At 37.2% G+C, this 20,657-nt stretch overlaps 1 protein-coding gene across 14 annotated transcripts in view; it reads left to right on the top strand.

Annotated features, from left to right (window-relative positions):
* The window catches only part of nav1b (neuron navigator 1b), a 64,284-nt gene that overhangs the window by 2,812 nt on the left and 40,815 nt on the right, over window positions 1-20,657 (top strand). For 11 of the 14 annotated variants that reach the window (XM_044121005.1, XM_044121004.1, XM_044121003.1 and 8 more), the window contains exons 2-3: window positions 10,307-11,123; window positions 11,287-11,375. In XM_044121005.1, coding sequence (XP_043976940.1) covers window positions 10,342-11,123; window positions 11,287-11,375 — 871 coding nt within the window. In that variant the 5' untranslated portion in view covers window positions 10,307-10,341. Of the gene's footprint in view, window positions 1-10,306; window positions 11,124-11,286; window positions 11,376-18,924; window positions 19,952-20,657 lie in introns of those variants that run through there. The other 3 variants (XM_044121012.1, XM_044121010.1, XM_044121009.1) reach the window with 1 other exon arrangement.

Here is a 20,657-nt window from a genome sequence, read left to right as displayed (position 1 = left end):
ACTGTAGATCCACATCTCCCATTCCACAGCATTCCACAACAACTGAATGAGATCTGATGTTCTATCGTCAGAGCTTTGTGACACTGAGGTCATCAAGGGATGGATATGTGTTGTAGCCATTTATGTTGAATTTTTGTAAATTGTAAGTTCTATTAATTTAGTTTTTCTTTTTAATTTTTATACGTGGAATAGTAGCGTACTTCGGTAACTGTTGGACCAAACGTTAGGTGTGATTTGTTTTGTTTGGCAAATATCTGGTCTGATGACAGGAAGTTTTTGTAAAATGGCTTTTTTGACCTCTTTTTGAACTTGACACATCAGATTAAGTTAACTTTCATATTAAGAGGTTTTTAGTAATTGTTTTGTCTATATTTTTGCAAGAAATAATATATATATATTTTTTCAAACAATCAAGCTTGAAGAGCATGAAGAACCAAACCACAGGTTGCCACCTACAGCCTTTATTGGAAAGGTTTGGAAGGCCACCACAGACTTGATATCAAAACATCTTAACCAGGCCATAGCAGTTTAAAAATCCTCATTTGGGACTATGAGAACACAAAAATAGATCTCTGTGACAAGACACAGGTGACAAGACACAGTATTAGGTCCCCTGACTCTTAACAAGACAGGATGATTCTGTCTTTATGTTGTTTATGCCAAATTCTGACCACCTAAACGTTGCAGATGAAGACTCTTCCAAACAGCAACTATTTTTCTTCTTTTTGTCCAAGTTTAATGAGCCCAGGCATTTTGTAGCCTTCATTTTCTATTTGTAGCTGGCAGGAGTTGCGGTCAGAGTAAACATCTGGAGCTGTAAACCATCTGCTTCAAAATGGGCAACAGTTGGGATGCATTTAGAGATGGTATTCCAGATAATTTATTGCTATTTGAGCTACTGTTGCCTTTGTATCTGTCCTATCTCCTCCTAACCTTGACATCAAGACATTTTCATCCTCCCAACTGTCACTCCCTAGATACTTTTTCTGAAATGATTGTGTGAAAATAAAATTAGATCAGTTGGTTCTGAAGTACTCACACCAGCCTGTCTGTTACCCACAACCATCCTTTTTTTCACTTGGAGGCTACCTTTGAACACCAGTACATTGGCTGTCAGACATCTGGATGTCATTTGATTGGTTTGTTCTGTATTGATGTCAACAAGAAACTGAACAGGCATTATTGTGACTTTTGAGTCTTTCACAAAAAAATCCTTTGTTACATAGTTGTGTTTCTGATGTTAGAGTTTATGTTTTCCTGATGCTAATTCAGAGATTTACCAGAAGGGAGTGAAAGACCTGGTACAGAATGTACTAGGCAAGAAACAACCGATTCATTGCAGATGTGGTAATTAGAAAACTAGGATTTTTAAACAGCAACAATTAAGATGTGTATTTGGAACAAAAATGGTAAGTAGAAAGATAATCAGAGGAAACCAATGAAACAAAACTAAACTGGTCTTCATTAAATGTAATAAAAGAGCCAAATTGACAATGTCTGACAAAAATGTGAACATGTTGGTGCATATCAAGGCACATGTTGCAATTTCAGTGCCTCGCCTGACTGCTGACATTTTAAGGGAGAGGTGAAACAAAGCTAAACCAGACATTGATCAAAACTCATGAAAGATATTGATCTTTTGAAAACATAAATCAGACAAAGGATGATGAGACAAACCCCATGTTTAACTTGGGAACATTTAGCTCAACATCTGAAAGTAAAGTTTGTCTATCTTGTAGCAGAGCAGCACCTCTTCATCTATGCAACACTGTTGCTAGTTCTTGAGAATAGATGTAGGCTACCAACTTGTATGATAGCTAAAAAAAATCAGAATAGATCTTTCTGCAATGATGTTACATTACATTTTTGTTATGACATAATAAATAAGCAAATTAACATCTTACCATTGCAATTAGGTTTTAGCATTAACACTTAATCATAATGGGTGAATTAAACTTTAAAATGTTCCTCTTTCCTACAGTGACACATTTTATTAGGAAGTACCTTAATGTTAGAATTTCACAAGTTGTTTTAAGCTCCAGTATTTCTTTTATAGCACAAGTCATTGTAAAAGTTATTTTACTCAAGGACAGTAAGTCCACCTTCTTCTAACCCTAAAAACTTTGTTGTGCTCTATTAAAGTATTTAACCTGAAAACAAAAGAAAAGATGAACCCTTAAAGATAAGCATGCAATTTCAAGTGGTTTATGAAGTTGGATCTAAAATCCCTAAAGCAAACTACAGCTTGCTGCTGCGGTTGTGCTGCTCTTATGCAACTGACACAGTTTTCTGAGGTGAAATCAAGCCTGTCCAGAAATAACTAGCATTTACATATTCCAGCAGAGTGATGTCTCAAAGTTGGGATCGTTTTTCCTGCTAGATCTTTGGAAATGAGTATTTTAAAACCTATGTACATAATGTGCATTGCATCTAAACTGGAGTTGTGCAGACCTCATGTCTGCAACAACTAAAACAGAATAAGAGATTCCATTCATGCATAAGCAACATCACCTTTATCCAAAAAGTCTAACAGCAAAGACTGAAGTGGTGCACCAATTGAATTTGTATGTAAATATTTCTACATGGCTCCCAGGGATACAAAATATGCCGATATAAACCAGTAGGTTTATAATGGATTGATTCATCCATCCATCCATTATAAACCAGAAGGGGGCCTCCAGCCAGAAATGCTTGGACCTGCTGACTTGAGCAATACATTATTTGTCAAATAAAGACAAATACAAATAACTTCAAAGTGCATTTTTCTATATTTGAAGTTATAAGTGCAATTAATGTGTCCCTATTAATGCAAATTATTGGCTGCACTTTGGTGATAAATATCAGATTTACTGTGAATTGTGTTCCATTTAGAAAAAAGCTTATTTTAGCCCAGTTTCCCCTAAGAAGTTTGCAAAGTGCTAACATGACTCACAATTTTGAGAATTTTATGGCATTGCTTAATGGCATTAATCAATCAATTAAAGTGATTTATAGTAAATCCCTTCAATCAGTCATTAGAATAATCCACTCTAATCTTGGATGTCAGAAAATACCAAAATAAAAAACCTGCGGTGTTAATTATTCATGTTGTTATTTTAATCTTTAACTATAAAGGAAGAAGACATTGTTTAACAGTGCACATCTCTTCAGTTGTAAACAGATACACACTGCGGATAAGTGCCTTAGCAGAGGGCTGTGATTTTATTAGCATGTATGATGGACTAAAAGAGAGGGAGGAGGACTATTATTGACACCAGAGCCACAATGTGACTGGGAAAATCTGACTAAAATCTATACTTGTCAGGCTACAAACAAGCTGCAAAACACTGAGGACAAGGTAGAAACGTAGAAGGCTTATTTTTACCACTGAAATGTAACAGCTTTATAAAATATTAAACTGTTCTTTTTCAAAACAATTAATAATAAATACAAAGAATTTGAGAAACATTCATGTCTCAAAGATAAACAGAGAACAAATTAAGAGATGTCACCTGGTTTTAACTTTTTATTTTGCAAAATAAGAAGAGCCATGTCTTCCTTCATTGTTCCTATGTCCTCCTAAATATGTGTGGTGTTATAACTTAGCTGAATATGCTGCTATCTAGTCTAGAAGAGTTTTGATATTTTTTAATATATAGCACTAAGTCACAGATTCTTCCTTTTCCCAATTACCTTATGGGAACTGGGAAAATTCCCATATGGTAATTTATGGGAAATTCTATGAATAATTTCTCTCCATAGAGAAATTCTATAGGGAAAGACAAGGACTGATGGGACACCAGACTGATTATTATGTGCTACATTTTTATGCCTGCAAAAATTAAACTTTGCCAATCAATAAACTGCAGTATATCCACAGTAAGCTGACAGTCCGCAAAAGGGGAAACCTCATAGTATTTGGATCCTGGTTAGACCCCTAGACTGCCTTGGGGATGTAACAGTCCTTAATAGCAGATTTGGTCAACCGAGAGCGGCAGAGATACCAGCGGCTTATAGCCCAGTGCGGTTTATTGTACGTACCTTTCCAGTTCTTTTAAAAATAAAAATAAAAAAATCTTTGTAGGTGCGTCTTATAGTGAGGTGCGCTCTATAGTCTGGAAAATACGGTAGATGCTTCACTCCTAATTAAAATCATATGAGCAGGGATGAAATTGGTGCTGCAGTATTGCAATTATATTGCAATATTACTATTGCTGTCTGCAGCCCAACACCCAGAAGAGAAAGAAGGGTTATAGAACAACAAAAGACCTTCAACAGCTATGCCTCAATTCGACCATTGGAAGAGCAACCAATGATGGGACACTGAAAGATGGAAGAAAATATTCTGGATATTTGTCATGGCTTCATTACTACTGGCATGACAATGAGTTCCACTTCTCGTCTGTAACATTCATTACAGAGGAGAAGGTAACATTACGATCTGGAGTTTTTTTTACTTTGGAACATTTGAGCTTGCAATTGTGCAGGGGCTTGAAACCTGTGAAGATGTTTCAGATATTGCATGATCTTTGTGGTGATCAATGAGTCTCTCAGCAGAACAGTACAGCAGAACCTAATTTCACTCTTTCTATCTGTCTTTCACATTTAACTCATCTTAATCATATTTACATGCTTTTGAGGTTAGATTGCAAGGGAAGTTGTCAAACACAAATGTCAGTTCCAGACATTAAATGCCCTTCATGAAGCAATCTTCACCAAATAAGGCAACATTTGGTGAAGCAAAATCCTACTGAATGATCAGTTTATATCAGCAAGTGAATTTGTAATGTTTTGTTTACATTGTTTGATTTCCTGCTGCCCAGAGTTCTCTGAGGTTTTGCCGGGGTAAGAATATTTTTGTGGCAACACGCTACTAGTTCTTAGAAGTATCTTCGGTTGAACCCCCCAAGGCTTGGATTATATGGTTGGTGAAAACAGAACAGCTTGGGCTCCTCTTTGCATTGACTCCATGCTCTCACTGTATGTAAAAGAAAAAAGGGAGGTCAAAGTGACACTCAAGCTGTGACAGAAACATGAGCACCAAGGGGAAAACTATGCATGATGTCACCAGACAGACTGAAATATGAGTCATGATAATCTGTCTGGTCATAATGGATGCAATGTGTGAATGACTGCAGGAAGAAAAGGGGAAAAACTGGATGAAACATTAGAAGCATCACTCACTTGTTGTCTCCTAGCATCGATCCACCCCCACCCTCTCTAAAGCTCCATGTGGGTCTAAATTGTGTTATTGTAAGCTGTATCCCACTGTTAAGTGTGGGTTGTCTGGTATAGGAAAGTTGGCTCCACTGCAACATACTGCTACCTCTTCTTTGTCTCTGTGTGGAATACTGACTGATGCTGGACCATTATTAAATCAGGTAGGATAGGAAAATTAACTTAGATGTTTTTGCCTACATTTGCAGCATAAGAAAACATCCAAATTCAAAATATTCTGCAAAGTTAGCAAATTAGCTGTCAGTTTTTAACTATTTTTAAGTGTCTAAAGTAAGGCTACTGATCAGGGGAAGTAAACTGATTGCGTTTGCTTGGAGCTATTAAATTAGGTTGAGTTGAAAGTTGAATTTTCCTCATTTACAGGAGAGATATTTCAGAACTGTACATAAGAGAATGAAAAGAAAGAATGCAAAACTAACTCTTGAAAAAAAGGATAAAATTCCAAATTTATTCAAAAGGTTGTAATAGCAAATCCACACAACATACATTTCGTGGATAAAATGAAAAAAAGGAGAAAATATGAAAGTGTTGCCTCCTGGCAGCAATTTAAAGCACAGAATGCTTTTTTCCATCGGGAGGGAAATACATTGCTATTATATTGTGTAACTAATTGAAGTTGGCATGACAACAGTTGGCAAAACACTCTGCACCCAATTGGAACTAGTTGGTAGTCTCTTCTAGTGGGATGTTATTGGCATCAGCTGCAATTTTTCCACATGAGTTAAAAGCTGCAAATATTTATCAGGAAAAAATTATTTGAAAATTCACTAACTCAGATTTTGATAATTCTGTTTTACTTATAGGTTAAGTCCACCCAGGGAAAATCACTGTATAGTAATTCTAATTATTTATTTCAAATGTAAATGAAAGAGAAAATTGGTTAAACACTAAAGTAATTGCTTGTCCTAAAGACAAACTCAAGTATTTACACAAATCTGTGTGGGTTTGCTATAATGGCTGTAGTGCAGTAATTATGACTGGGAGTCAGAGATCCATTTATGCTTTACAGTTTGTCTAAGACAGCGAGCTTTCACTTAGGATTTATACTGAGTGAAATGCAGCGAAACAGCTGCACATTCCAGGAAGTCTGCTTCACAGAGACATTGTTGAACCACATGACCAACTGAGTGAATGCAAGCATAAATGAGTAAAAGAAAAGAGAGCAGACAAAGGTAAAAGGAATATTATATCATGTGCAAGAGGCTTAAATGTCTAGTCACCAGTTTAAGTTCCTCAACTCAGAAACCTCAGTCATATGATGTTTATATAATCTTCATTTGCCTATCCTTGAAGTTGTTCTAAGGAAACAAACTATTATGTCATTTACATGAGAGTTAAATAAACCCCTTCTGAGGACAGCTAGTTTCATTTATTTTAGTCTTAAAATAAAAGGTTGTCAGCAAAAATCCAAACATAAATCAATCAAAACTCTGTTATTTATCTAAAATAGACACCATATGTTTTAACAGCTTCACCTAATGTATTCTTGGTTCATCGTCCACGTCTCCAGTGGGAAACATGCTGTGAAGTCTGGTGGCAGACTGACACCACTTGGCATGTTCTGCAGGGGGGAAATGCTCCTTTCAGGCCATGCCAACTCTGTTTGGACCAGAGGCAGCGCCTCTTCAATACAGAGATAATAGTGAGGGCGTTAGTGGTTTCTCAGCTCCATACCCCTTCATCATCCATCCATCCATTTTCTTACACCCTTGTCCCTTCGCGGGGTCAAGCGTGTAAGGGTGTATCTCCAGCGAACGTTTCGGGCGAGAGGGGGGTACACCTTGGACAGGTGCCAGCTTCTTTAACAGTCATTAAATACAAAATCTGAAAAGTCCTTAAGAGCAAATTGTTAGAAAGAGTTCAGGTTACAGATAACATGTTTTCACACCCAAGAAGGGTTGAAAGTTTTTTTTCCAATTTTTCTTGGTAAAATTGTAAAAATTTTTACATTTTCAGCTGGTGTGGTTCTCTTTCATACTGCACTGTGTCAAACAAGCCAAACTCTGAAGAAACCTGTTCATCACATTACCAAAATGTAAATAAAAATCAAGTGGCAGGAGATTTCAGCAGTTGTTATGATTTATTTAATTTTTTTCTTGTAGAAAGACCGCGAGATATTTCTTTTACTAGACTCTAGCATTTGTTTCAGTTGCCGGGGCGCTATTCCCTATATTATTCGGGGTCTCCCGATTTTATTTTATTTTAAAATATGTGATATATCTTCACCTTTAGGAAGGATTTTCACTCTTAGTATGTTTTTGAATTTCTCTCTCTTATTTACTTAGAAATAAGTAAATATGAGAGTAACTAACATTTACTCTTATTTACTTAGAAATAAGTAAATGACTCTCTTTGTATAAATAAGATTTAGTCTCTTATTTCCTTAGGCACATCTTTTTGGCCCTGCTACAGCCTCTAGTGACGTGGAGGTGGTAGCACAGTAATCTAATTATATTACTAAATCAGAATAACACAATGTCTTTATTATTTTCTATTAATTCTGACATTACTGGAACAGAAATGCCAGAATTCTTAGTTTTTTGCTCACCGCTCTGGTGTCCCCGTTGATGTGCAACTTGAAATTATTGATTTGCAGTGTGATGTGGAATTGAAGGACAATTTTGCATCAGTTGGCTTGGACACATTTTACAAGAGTCTCCTACCAGGATATCCTACATTGACCGCACTGGCTGCAAAAATTTCCATGTTTGGGACAACCTGCCTTTGTGAGCAAATTTTCTCACTAATGAATAAAACAAAGCTGTGCTCAAGTTCACACATCAGCACTTTAATGCGATCCTGAAACTGGCTGCTACTCAGGACATGATGCCTGGTACTGATGTACCTGTCCAGGCTAAAAAACTCCAAGTTTCAGGGGCAAAACTGAGTAAAACTAAATCCTATGGAAAGTTACTGACAACGTTGCACTATTAAAAATTACGGCTTTGAATATTTGCTGAATTAATTCTGTTAAAGCGAGTGCTAGTCAGTAACAGATTTACAACAAAGAGTTTGTTGAGTAAAATATTTCTCATACATGCAACATGTGTTACATATGTAAGTTTTTCTATATTTATACATTGTATGCATCAACAAGGAAGGTGACAAATGTACTTAATCAAAAGTCTGTTTAAAACAGCTGCCACTTAAGATTTAAAATGTGTGAAGCCAGATAATTTGTTCAAAATGATTCCCAGATGTGGAAAATTGATTTTAAATCATTTCTTAATTTGTATCTGTTTAATGTATTTTGTCATGCAGGACAATGTTTTAAGTTCCAAAATGTGTGAATGAATGTTTTTGCAACATTGTGCAATTACTGTGATCAGTTCTTATGCATAATGCACTTAAATAAATGTTTAACTGAGTAAAAGTATTGTTGAAATCCACATACTTTTCTTAAAACCTCTGAGGTTTTTCATAATATATTTTGTAAAAGTGAAATTTGTTTAATATAAAAATCAACAAGTCCACTTTTATTTTAGCTCTATTTAATCTTGCAATGTTCACTTGTGTGGCCCCTGGAGGTCAGACTAAGCTGTATGTGGCCCCTAAAGCAAAGTGAGTTTGACCCCCCTGACTTAAAGCATGAGAAAACGGAGGTCCACTATGTAGGAAATTTGATATCAGCCTTAACCGTCCAGTCTATTAATATATGAGAAGATGCATTTTAATGTCTGAGCCTGACAGTATTTGCATCCCCTGTTTCTTGTCCTGTTGATACGAAACTTATACCAATAGTTTAGAGAACAAGAGTGATTATGTCGAAAAGGTTATTTCACTCTTAACTATTTATTTCTTCAAGCTAAGAGGGACTATAAAGACTTCCTTATGACAAAATGTCATCGATTGGCACAAAGATTTTGTTTTTTACTTAAAAAATCCAGGGTGGCACCCTATACCTTAATGTCCCCGACTTGTACATTTCAATAAATGTTCGCCCAACTCTCTGAATTATCGTGGGTTCAATTTTTTCAGGCTTCTCGTCGACAGTCTTTTCTTTCTGCGGGACATCATTTGTATTTTGAGCCACCCTGGATTTTATTTTTTCATGCCGTAACTTGAGAGTAACAATCTCTTTGTTCAACTCTTTGTTTTCTTTTTCCACCCAGTTCAGTTTTTCTCTGGTTTCTCTTAAAGTATCTGCTATGGTTTTTTTTTTAGTGTTGCCCGTTGCTCTTTCAGTGTCGCGTTTCGGTTCAGAATTACTTCATAGTCGCATCTTAGCTGTTGAATGGTTTCTTTTGCCTCATCCAAAATATTAGTAGTAAAATTGCTTCTGTGAAAAGAATTTATTTTTTTCATCTAGAGTCTACCAAGTCTACCAAAAAAGTGAATGCAGCATAAAATTTTAAAGACATATTTTATGTGTTTTCTTACCCTACAACTGACTGCATTGGACTAGAGCTGACTGCAGATGCTGACTTCAGACTTTGCAAGAAAAGCAAAGTCTTTAACACTACCTCACTCATAAGACTCAGCAATAATAAAACAACTGCTTAGATGGTTGACACGACAAAAACTAATCAACAAGCCTTCATTAGTTAGTTACTTTCAAAATAATGGTTTAAAACTGCGGCTTTAAAGTAGTACTTTCTAACTTTGTGCAAGGGCTAGCTGTGCTATGATGCTAATGCTAGCTCAAATGTGGTTTGTATAATAATGTGGAGATTCTGCTTTGGCTATTTTCATTTTTGTTCTCTTTTCCTACTTTGCTCCAAATTATATTACCTGTGAGAAGGATATTACAATATATATATAAAATACAATACCTGTTTTACTGCAATTTGTTTTATCATAAAGTTTATGGTTTTTAAAGCTGTTATCTCCTTTAACTGCCTTAAGATTGGACTACAACCATAGCTTTCCACTTTAGTTGTAATGGATGACAACACCATGGAGAATGAAACATGGTGAGATATTCCAAAAATGTTAGGCAGCAAATTTCACATGCTTGTTTTAATGCTATAAGAAATTATTGTTGTTTTTCCTTAAGTAATCACAATAGTTATCAGATTGACCATTATAGTTTCCCGATGCACTTTGTGTTGTTCCTGTCCATATTCAATTTCAATTCTTCTTTTTTTAGATTTCTCTTCTGTGATACAGTGACTCCCACCAACCATGAACAATGGAGCCAACATCAAAGTTTTACCCCAAAGCCAGAGTGATGCAAGTGTCAGTTCAAGTCTCCCTTTACCTCAGACCATGATGCCTCTGCCAAAGATGGATTCCAAGCAGTACAGCAGCCTCCCCATTCCCACAGTGCAGTATCAGCTCACCTCCAAACGACAACTTGCATACTCTTCATCATCTGTTTCCTCAGATCCTGCAGACATGGTGAGAAGTAAAGTTTTAAAAGCTAACCTAATGCAGCAAAAGATTGGTATGTATTCTAACAGAGGCCCAGTTGGTACAGAGCGAAGCAACGGAACATGTTCGGCATACAGCAGCCCTCAGATTGCAAAAAGAGACGTTCCACGTTCCAAAGACACATTGGATCTGCGAAACAGTGTATTGACACACAAGGCGTTGAGAGACCTACAGTTAAGGAGAAGCACCAATAAGAACTGGACTTTTGGAAAGAGTCGTCTAAGGAGTCTAGACAACGCGCAAGAGGGGAACACCTTACTGAAACACTCAGCTAACGTTTATCCAGACCGAGAACGAGGACGTTTCCTTTATACCAAAGGGACAAATGGGAATGAAAGATCACGTCCTTCTTCTGCTGGACTGGAGCACTTCCAAAGAGAAGTGAGGAACATCTCAAACCAGGACTTGGGAGGTTTTGTGGGAGATTTTCTTGGTAATAAACCAAAAGACTCTTACCAGAAGTTTAACATGAAACGAAGAGGGAGCGAGCCAGGAAAAATCAACATGGCTGCTGTTGCTCCATTTAGGTTCAGGTGAGGGCAGTATTTCACCTTTTTTAAAGTAGAATGATGAGCTCATATATTAATTTTTGATTGAAATTAGATTGTAGCTCTTCCTTAGCCTTTGAATAAAGGAAACTAAATATAGACGTATTTTATAATATGTTGTTTGAATTGTTCTTGTGTTCGACTACAGGTTTCAGGTCAGCGAGGATACAGATGCTACACTTGATGATCTGAGTGACTGCTCCTCTGATTCCATGGAGGTCTGCTGTGATGATTTAGGTGAGTCTACTGCCTTTGGCAATTCATATTTGGGAATATTTGGCTCACTCCAGGTTATGAGGCAGAGGCAGTTTATTATAAGAAACTGTGTGGTTTCAGAAATTTTACGTTTTCTCTTTTTTTTCTAATATTGAAAGGTAAAATGAACCCCTTGAAAAAGGAAATCTTTTAGGCCCCTCAGTATTAATATTACATATTGTTTTGTCATTGCAATTTTTCACTCAATTCAAAAATAGCAAGGGGAATCTTGAATATATTCAATGAAGAGTAAGTGTTGTAAATCTGCAAATGTGAAGTATCTGTGTTTTTAAAATAAACTAGTCACACTTCTGGAACTTCATTGGGGAAACTTTTCTTAAATAGAGATAAAGTTGGAGAAATAAAGTAGGATGATCCTGGAAGAAAACAAAAGAGACAACAAAAGCCTTCATTGGTGGCTAAATGCAACTCCCAAAGGAAAATTAACCTAAACATACAGCCAGAGTTTCAATTGAGTGGTTTAGATCAAAGCCCATTTAAGTCAGAATTGCCCATTCAATAAAAATATATCTGGACTTTAAAATTGCTATTCACTGATGTTTTTCTTCTAGTCGGAGTAAGCTCGAATTCTATTGCAAGGAAGAAAATTCTAGTCTACATACCTGCAAGGCAAGAAAGCACTTTCTCCAATTTCTTGCAGTTGTAATTGCAGTGAAATGGGGTTCTACATACATTGAGGTTGTGTGATAAAATATGAAAATCTTCAAGGGGTATATTACCTTGAAGGTAATATGATACCCAAGTATGAACACTTGAAAATTCTTCTTAGATGCTCAAGGTATTTTCCCCATTCCTCCACTAATCCCAAAGAAGTTTATTAGACTAAGAAAACAAATTTTACACACTTCACTGAGGTCAGCCAGTTGGTTATGCAGAACACAGTTTTTCCATTTGTGTTTTATTGCATCCTGTAACACCCAAACTTTTACAAGGCTCACTGCTGACTGTTCAGCATGGCTGTTTTTCTCTCAATGTCTGCCTTCGATGCACAGCCATAACTTCAAGCTGGATGTGCTGTCTGTTTTGTGCATCAGGGTTTCCTAAAAATACTCCACTTCTTTATGTACTTAAAAATAAAATGGAAGAAGGAAAAAAAAAGATGGTACTGGTAAATGGCAGATTTCTCAGAACCACAAGGCACTCTTAATGCAATATTTTCTTTTTGTCTTATATATACATATATATATATATATATATATATATATATATATATATATATATATATATATATATATATATATATATATATATTTTTTTTTATTATTATTTTTTTTTTTTTTGGGGGGGGGGGGGGGGTTTGAGAAAAACATTAAAAGCTAAAAATTTGGTGTGACTTGAACCATGTTGCAACTCTGCACTCCACACAATTTATAAATCTAATTACAAATTCAATTTGTATTTGTCTTGGTCAATACTTGCTAATGTGCTAATGTTGTTAAATGAATTCAAATCACAATTAGCTGAAGGATCTGAGACAATCCAATCAATTAAGTTTAATTAGAAAGAGAGATTACTGAGCTACTGTAAATAAAAGAAATTGATTTAATTAAATGTATATATACATGTCAATTTTAAGAGCAACAAGTGTATGCAGGGGCACTGTAGTTCTAGTACAATTTAAAATACATTGTTGCAGTATTAAAGCAGTGTGATATGCAAAGGTCTTATTGCAACAATAAACTATTTTATAAACAGCAATAAAACTTAGAACTTGGTCATAACAAGCTCTAAAAAAGTTGTTATTGTCCTGATGCACAGTCTTATTAAAAAAAACATAAAAGAAATTTTAATGAATTCCAGACAAGACTGCAGTGTTTCTGGCTATAGCTTGTGTATTGGTTTTTAGTGTGTGTAATCCATGGGGGAGAGGACAGAAATGAGGATCCTCTCTACCATTTTGATGACTCCCTGCAGAAATTTCCTCCCACCCTGGGTCCTATTGCTCTCCCCACCATATAATTCCACCATAGAGGATGCTCTAAAATATATCTACTGCCGATTTGGGTGATCACTCTTATGGTTGTAAAATGTTTTTAATGTACCAAAAAGCACTCTATAAGTGCAACAGTGTTTAAAAGGGATGGATCCTGTGCTAATTTATACATACAACCAGCAATTTGTTTTTCTGTTGATTGGGTATTGGGTTAATGTCCACAAATAACATTCTAACCTTTACTATATGGCCTCTTAGGTGACACAAAATTGGGAAAGGTGTGTGTATGCAACACTGTTGCTCTGGTGGAGTTTGTCTGCCTATCGATGTTTTTTCCTTTGTCATTAGAACTACATAGAGTCTGGGAAAGGTCGGTAATATATAAAATAGCATTTTTTTTAGGTTTACCTCACGTTATAATGTTCCTTCTCATCAAGAACATATCTGTATAATCATGCATATTTGAGAAATTTTTGGTATAGCGATTTGGGTTTGTAAAACTCTTGGTGGGACTAAGTGCTGCCTTTGAGGACATAGCTCCTCCTCAGAGTTTCCAAGCGTCAGAGAGCACCCCTTCCCTTTTACTCCTCCACTAAGCTCCTTCAGACTAGCCAGCAATAATTAGAAAGCAACTGGTGGAATTGCTCATCTGCTGAGCTCATTATATAAACTATTACTCAATCCAATTTTCCGGTAAACGTTTGTAGATGGGTAATAGAGGAATGTTAACTTGATAACGTCCTGAAGGCAGAGTGTTGGAAAGTGCAAGAACTTTTTAAAGAGACAGAGGCCAAATTTCAAAGCATTAAGTTGTAAAATCAAATTTCCTTTAAGTCATGTCTGATTTGTACAGCATTTTTATAACAACTTTATTGTTCTGTAAAATTTTACAATGTTGCTGGAAAAAAATATACCTCAAGAATGCCCCTTTAGTACTGTGAATGGTATGTATTATCACAATAAACAATGTTTTTTAAATTATATTATATAATTACATAATTAGCTGTGCAAATGGTGTTTTCAATCAATGTCACAATTAACATCATGTCTGAGGTAATTGGGAATACATTGAAATTAGAATATTTTAACGACATGTCTGGTATATGCCTTATTTGTGCCTGATGACCTCACCTCTTTGCACTGAGGAGCATGAAAGCCTCTAACGGACATCCTAATTATCTTAGTGACTGAAGGCCGAGACTCTCCAGCCAGTCTCCTCTGGGAGAGACCAGACAATCAAATGAGCTGTCCTTGAAAGAGAATGGACAGCTTTAGGGCTGAGCCTGACTATTTTGATGGGCAGATCGGATTTCATGTCTGGGACTAAGAGCCTTTTTTTCACAGTTGAGTGGTGAGATGTTTCTTGGTTAACCATCAGTCTGGTACCAACTGTGAAGTGGTTGAAAGGTAAAATATGGACTTTTTATCCATTGTTCTGAAAGGCAAGCAAAAAGCACTCAGGCATAATCTCTTTGAAATTAATTATTGATGGTTGGAAGGCTCAGTTGTTGCAGTCAAATTAATCACTCTTTAACCTGTTTGAATTAACTTTGCTGTCATTTCCTGTGAATTATTTTTACATGGTGAATAAAGAAAATGTTGATTGAAGCAAAATATATAAATGAGAAACTCCTAATCCCTCAGGCTACTTGCATTCCAGTCAGTTCACTACATTCACTGGAGATTGTTGTTGAGATTACTGCACCACATGAACTATCATGCAACCTTTTAAAACTCTTCATGTGGCTTTAGCATTTAGCTTTTCATGAGAAGATTTAATAGTTTGCTTGTTATTTTTAATAGATAAATGCTTAAAAAGTAGACAGTGAAACATAATCACACAACTGTTAGAAAACTTGATTCTTCAAAAACGTAACTTCTCAGGAAAGAAAAGTATATATTGCTTCTAAATAAATACATTCACATTGTTTGGTTAAAGTTACATATCTTATACATGAAAAAATCTGAATACATTTGTTAATGGATTTGAAGAGTGATGCTAATGATATTTAGAATAATAAAAAAAAAAAATCTTACATTCTTCTAAATGTTTTTATTTTAACTTACTGATCCATCCATCCATCCATCCATCCATCCATTTTTTGTTCACCCTTGTCTCTTAGTGGGGTCGGGAGGGTTGCTGGTGCCGATCTCCAGCTACGTTCTGGGCGAGAGGCGGGGTTCACCCTGGACAGGTCGCCAGTCTGTCACAAGGCAACACAGAGATATACAGGACACACAATTCACACACACACTCACACCTAGGGAGAATTTAGAGAGACCAATTAACCTGACAGTCATGTTTTTGGACTGTGGGAGGAAGCTGGAGAACCCGGAGAGAACCCACCATGCACAGGGAGAACATGCAAACTCCATGCAGAAAGACCCCCGGCTGGGAATCGAACCCAGGACCTTCTTGCTGCAAGGCAACAGCTCTACCAACTATGCCACTGTGCAGCCCCCTTACTGATTTAACAATTAGTTATTCATGGAAGCTATACTTGCCATAATGTTGACTGAAAACAAGAAATCTGAATTTGCTCTGAAAAATTGATACGTAAGAAACAGTTTACCTTTAAAAGTCATGAAGTGTATTTCAACAATAACAAAATGAGGAAAAACAATAAATTAAATAATACAAAACAAACATTTCAAGTTGTTACATCACAACCTGAGCCAGTGGATTAATCACAAGGAAGTATTTTTCTTAAATAAAACACTTTTTTAAGGAAATAAATAGCACTCAAATTACACAGAATAGTCAAAAATACCATGCAGATTTCTGAGGACCAAGTATACAGCAAAACCTGACTGCTGTTTTAATGACATGCTGATATTTACAGGAGTCATTCAGTCAGGGTCAATGATTCGGATTTTCTGTTTATGAATTGTTCATAATTTGTCCAGGTGGACTTATGTAAAATTAGAAAAAAATACCCACCACATAGAGCTTTTAATGAGCACTACAGCACTAAAGAACTCTCTGAAAGATTTTAAGATAAACATTTCAAAACACAACTTGTCTTCTCATTAAAACCTTTAAATCTACTAAAAATGACTGTGATCTGTAAGGCAATGAAATTTGACTCAATTTGGAATAATTTGAAAACAATTTAGAAAAATACTAGAGATTCAACAATTAAATTTAACAGTTTAAATGCTGTTGCTATGATTTAACTTAATCCCTGTTCTGAGCTGGGAGTTTTGTCTCTGCATTATTTCTTAGATGGAAAGGAACCAAAGAAATTGAAAATTTTGTAATGAGCTAGACTTATTTGGAACATTTTCAAAAATGTTAAAGTTTCCTCCAGAAAAGTATAAAAAACTGCCAACGAATTTTGTCAGTGATAGTTACAATTTGATTAAGCCCAGATTGTGACTGCAATAAGTCTACTAATGAACCTGAAGATTTTTTCTATGGAATGGTCTTCTGCCTTATACGTCTACACTGCTATAACTAAGAAAGAGTACATTTACTTTTTCTTTTTCTTTTTCTTCTTGGTTTTCCCCCTTAGAGCACACGTCGAGGTCTTCCCAATGTTATTCAATTCATTGCATCATAGCAGCTGAGAGATACAAAACTGATCGCATCTGCTGACCAGAGAAATGTTCAGGAGACAGCTGTGTGACTGTGTGTGTGTGGACACACACTGATGTTCCACAGTCACATGGATGGCCAGCTGGAGAATGTAAATCAAATCCAGTTTTGGAAGAAATTAAAGATTCTACTCCACCCTTCCCTCCTGAGGCTTGGCTGCGATTCACTTTGACTGAAAATGAGCAAAGCGTTTTAACACATGATTCATGTTAAACCCTCAAAATTAAAACTACTAACCAAGAGTGTATAACCGTCTCACTGAGTGAGAGTGAGGGAGTAACATTATTGGAATTTTTAAAATGTTGTTTTTGTACTTGCATTTTGCTTTCACCTGACCTGTTTTCACTTATAGAAATTAGAGAGTGTCTTACCTATCATACAATTAATTGTGTGTGCATATTCTGATTGCAATTCTTACAACTGATGTTTAAAAATGTATTGATTTAATTGTGGTCTTCATAGCAACATTTTATTATTTCATTTATAGTAGTGTGCTGGTACATGATTGTAAATATATAAAGTAATTTAAACAAACAGCTATTTGACTTTAATCATTAATAAAAAGGCAGCATATCTTTATTCAGTCTGATGTAAACTTTATGTGCAAAACCTAAAAAATTAGTTCTGCTGCAATGTATTTGCTAATTCCCACCCTGAAACAAATCTGCTATTCATCACAGGAATGAATATGAGGTCATCATTGGTGTTCTTCAGTCAGCTGAAGAGCAAGCTCGTGATGTCGAGGAACAAGTCTTATCATTGTTTTCCAGTGCCCTTTGGGACACTGTGTCCCAATTGTAATTTCCAGATTACAAAATTAGTGGAGCTTAAATCACACCAGGTGCCTTAAAACCCAAATAAAGAGGGCAGTAGAGTGTGGTGAAACCTTTTGTGAGAATTGGAAAGTCTCCTCTGGACATGGCAGCTAGCAGTAATGAAATCACATAGATTTGTAACATGTAGCAAGGTCTTCTCCTTGCAAAAAAATCTTTACTGAACATGTTCTAGCATGATCGAAGGCTAAAAATGCGGGTTGTGTCATAGTAGCCTGTGAAAAAGGTAAATGTGTCTTTGAGCACTGAAGTCTAGCGCAGATGACATGCAGGCTGCAAGAGAGGGCGGTTTCCATGGAGCAGTCTTCCATTTGAATGCCGCAGAGCCCCCGGAATCTTCCTGTGCCCTTTGGGACACTGTGTGGAATATTTTTGGCAGAAAACAATTCTCTGCCTTAATACTTTAACTGTATTTTTAATTTAGCCATGCTATTTCATTGTGCAAATGTAAATGCATTTAAAAGTGACTTAGAAGATTTTTCCAAAGTGCGGTTTTGGGCACTTCACTTGCTTATGCTGGCACATCTTGTCATTCACTCTCTTTATTTGGCAAGCTGCAGGTTTTTTTGCATACATAATCTTTCATTGCCTGTGTTTACATAGAAAACAGCTGGAAGGCAGTGTAGAACTGGTCAGCAAATGATTTATAGGGCTGGAATTTTGGAATAGATATCATAAGGAAGCTCAGACAGGATCAAGAGATAATCTGGTCGCTCCAGTTGTTACACTGTGTTGAATTATGACAGTGATTATAAAATATGCTATATTTTGCAGCTATGCATCTGAATATATATTGCTTTGATTATTAATAACAGGATAACTCTGATTTATTCATCAAAAGTCTTGAACAGTGAACCCTAGAGGTGAAGAGGGGGAGGGGAAGAACAAAGGAATCACAGAAAATGGTAAGACATCAAGATATGTTAGAGAATAATTGCATGCCGGTGTTAAAATCCATTCTCTCGCTGCTCTCTTGTGTTTGACTTATTCTGGTGAGAGAAGGTAAAGCATCTTTAAACCAAAGAAAAGGGACAGGCGGAAGGAGGATGGGAGGGAAAGCAGAGGCGAAAGAGAGACAGCAAAGAGCAGAGGGGAGGAGGGAGTGCTGTTGTGTGTGCCTCCGCTGTCATTCTGCTGCTGCGCGGTTCAGCGGCAGGAGGGCGTGCAGAAGGGAGGAGAGTGGAAAAAACGGTGGCGAGGAGGACAGAAAGGAAGGAGAGAAAGGGAGCGCCTGGGCTGCACTGCAACTGCAGCAGCTGCAGCAGCCCGTCAGGAAGAAAGAGGGAGATAGAAGGATACAGAGGGAAGGAAAAGAAAGCAGCAGGATTGTCTTGGAGGGGGAAATTTACATGTATGATTCCACACAAGGAGAGGAGTTTGACTAAGGAAGACTATTTTTCCCCTCCTGATGCATTTTGATAATGGTTTCATGGAGGAGGCGTGCTTGGGAATAGTGTGAAAGGTAAAGAAGGAGGTTTGAAGATGGAAAGGACGGACAGCACCAAGGCATACGGCCAAGCAGATGGCAAAGGAGTAGGCATGGCAGCTAAGAGGGCCAAGTCTGGAGTGCCCCAGAGCACACAACGTGGGGAGCTGAAGGTTTATCGGGCTGGTAGTTCTGAGGGCAGGATACCAGTGCCCTCCAATCTTCGCAAGCAGAGGTCGATGACAAACCTGGCTGTCCTCACTGATGCTGAGAAGAAGCTGCACCTTTATGAGCCAAAGTGGTGTGATGACATGGCCAAGCCCGGAACAGGGCAGACCAAGGCCAACAAGCCAAAGACCACAGGGGGTGGCAGTAGTGCCGGCGGGGGTGCCCCCCTTTCTCGAAACCTATCCAAATCTGAACATTCACTGTTCCAGGGAAAACCCAAGCCCTTCAGCGCCCTAGCTGCTCCCTCTGCCCTGAGCAAGCAGAGCCGCATACCTCGTGGTCCTTTTGCTGAGGTGAAACCTTTAAGCAAGGCACTTGATGATGGAAAGTCAGACGATGAAATCCTCTCCAGCAAAGCAAAGGCCATTCCAAAGAAAGCTGGAGCCGGAGCTGGAGGAGAATCTGGCTCCAAAGCCCAGGCAGAGGAAGGAGGAGATAAGCCTTTCCTGAAGGTGGACCCAGAGCTGGTGGTGACAGTACTAGGAGACCTGGAACAGCTTCTTTTCAGTCAGATGTTAGGTAAGTACCGCAGACAGTAGGTTTGGGTGTCGTACTACGAGCTAGAAGCTCTCATCATGCTATCCCCTTCTCTGGACCACGCCCCCTTTGATACAGCAACACAGCACCTGCTTCTGCTGCAGGTCGACATTTCTCCTGAGCCAGTTTTTTTGCAGTTCACCAGTGGGAGGGAGCACAGCATGCTGGTCTTCCTTTTGTTTTATTGAATGATATCTTAGCTGAACTGTTTTATAGAAAGATGAGCAGATAGTCAGACATCATGGCACTCCATTGTTCATACTCTTCCAACATGTGGCTCAGACGTCTGATGCCCAAAGGCTTAAATTATGTGAAATGCGCTGGTTTGAAAAATTGAAAATTACAAGATGACTTCATAAAGCCTGGGGGGTTGGGAAATTATTACCAGCAGATTGATTATCTTTCTACAGCTCTCATTTACTGGAACATGTGTTGATGCAGTCAAGGCTCTATCCAGATATCCATGCATGCATCCAAAAAAATAAAAAAGATATTGATAAAAAATGCTGAGAACGACATTTTGCCATATTAAATTCCTTTTTCAGACACGTATAAACCTCTTCTCAGCTTCAATCATCTGCAGAGTTAGGACAGTTGGTTTACACCCTCTTTACTACTTTGATGATGTAGGTGTAGGTCAGGTTTTGGATAGACTTCATACATAAAAAGAGGATTTTAATCATCCAAG

Source organism: Gambusia affinis, linkage group LG07, assembly GCF_019740435.1.
Source record: "Gambusia affinis linkage group LG07, SWU_Gaff_1.0, whole genome shotgun sequence".
Lineage (NCBI taxonomy): Eukaryota > Metazoa > Chordata > Actinopteri > Cyprinodontiformes > Poeciliidae > Gambusia > Gambusia affinis.
Note: the sequence above shows the minus strand (reverse complement) of the source record. Positions and strands in the feature narration are given on the sequence as shown.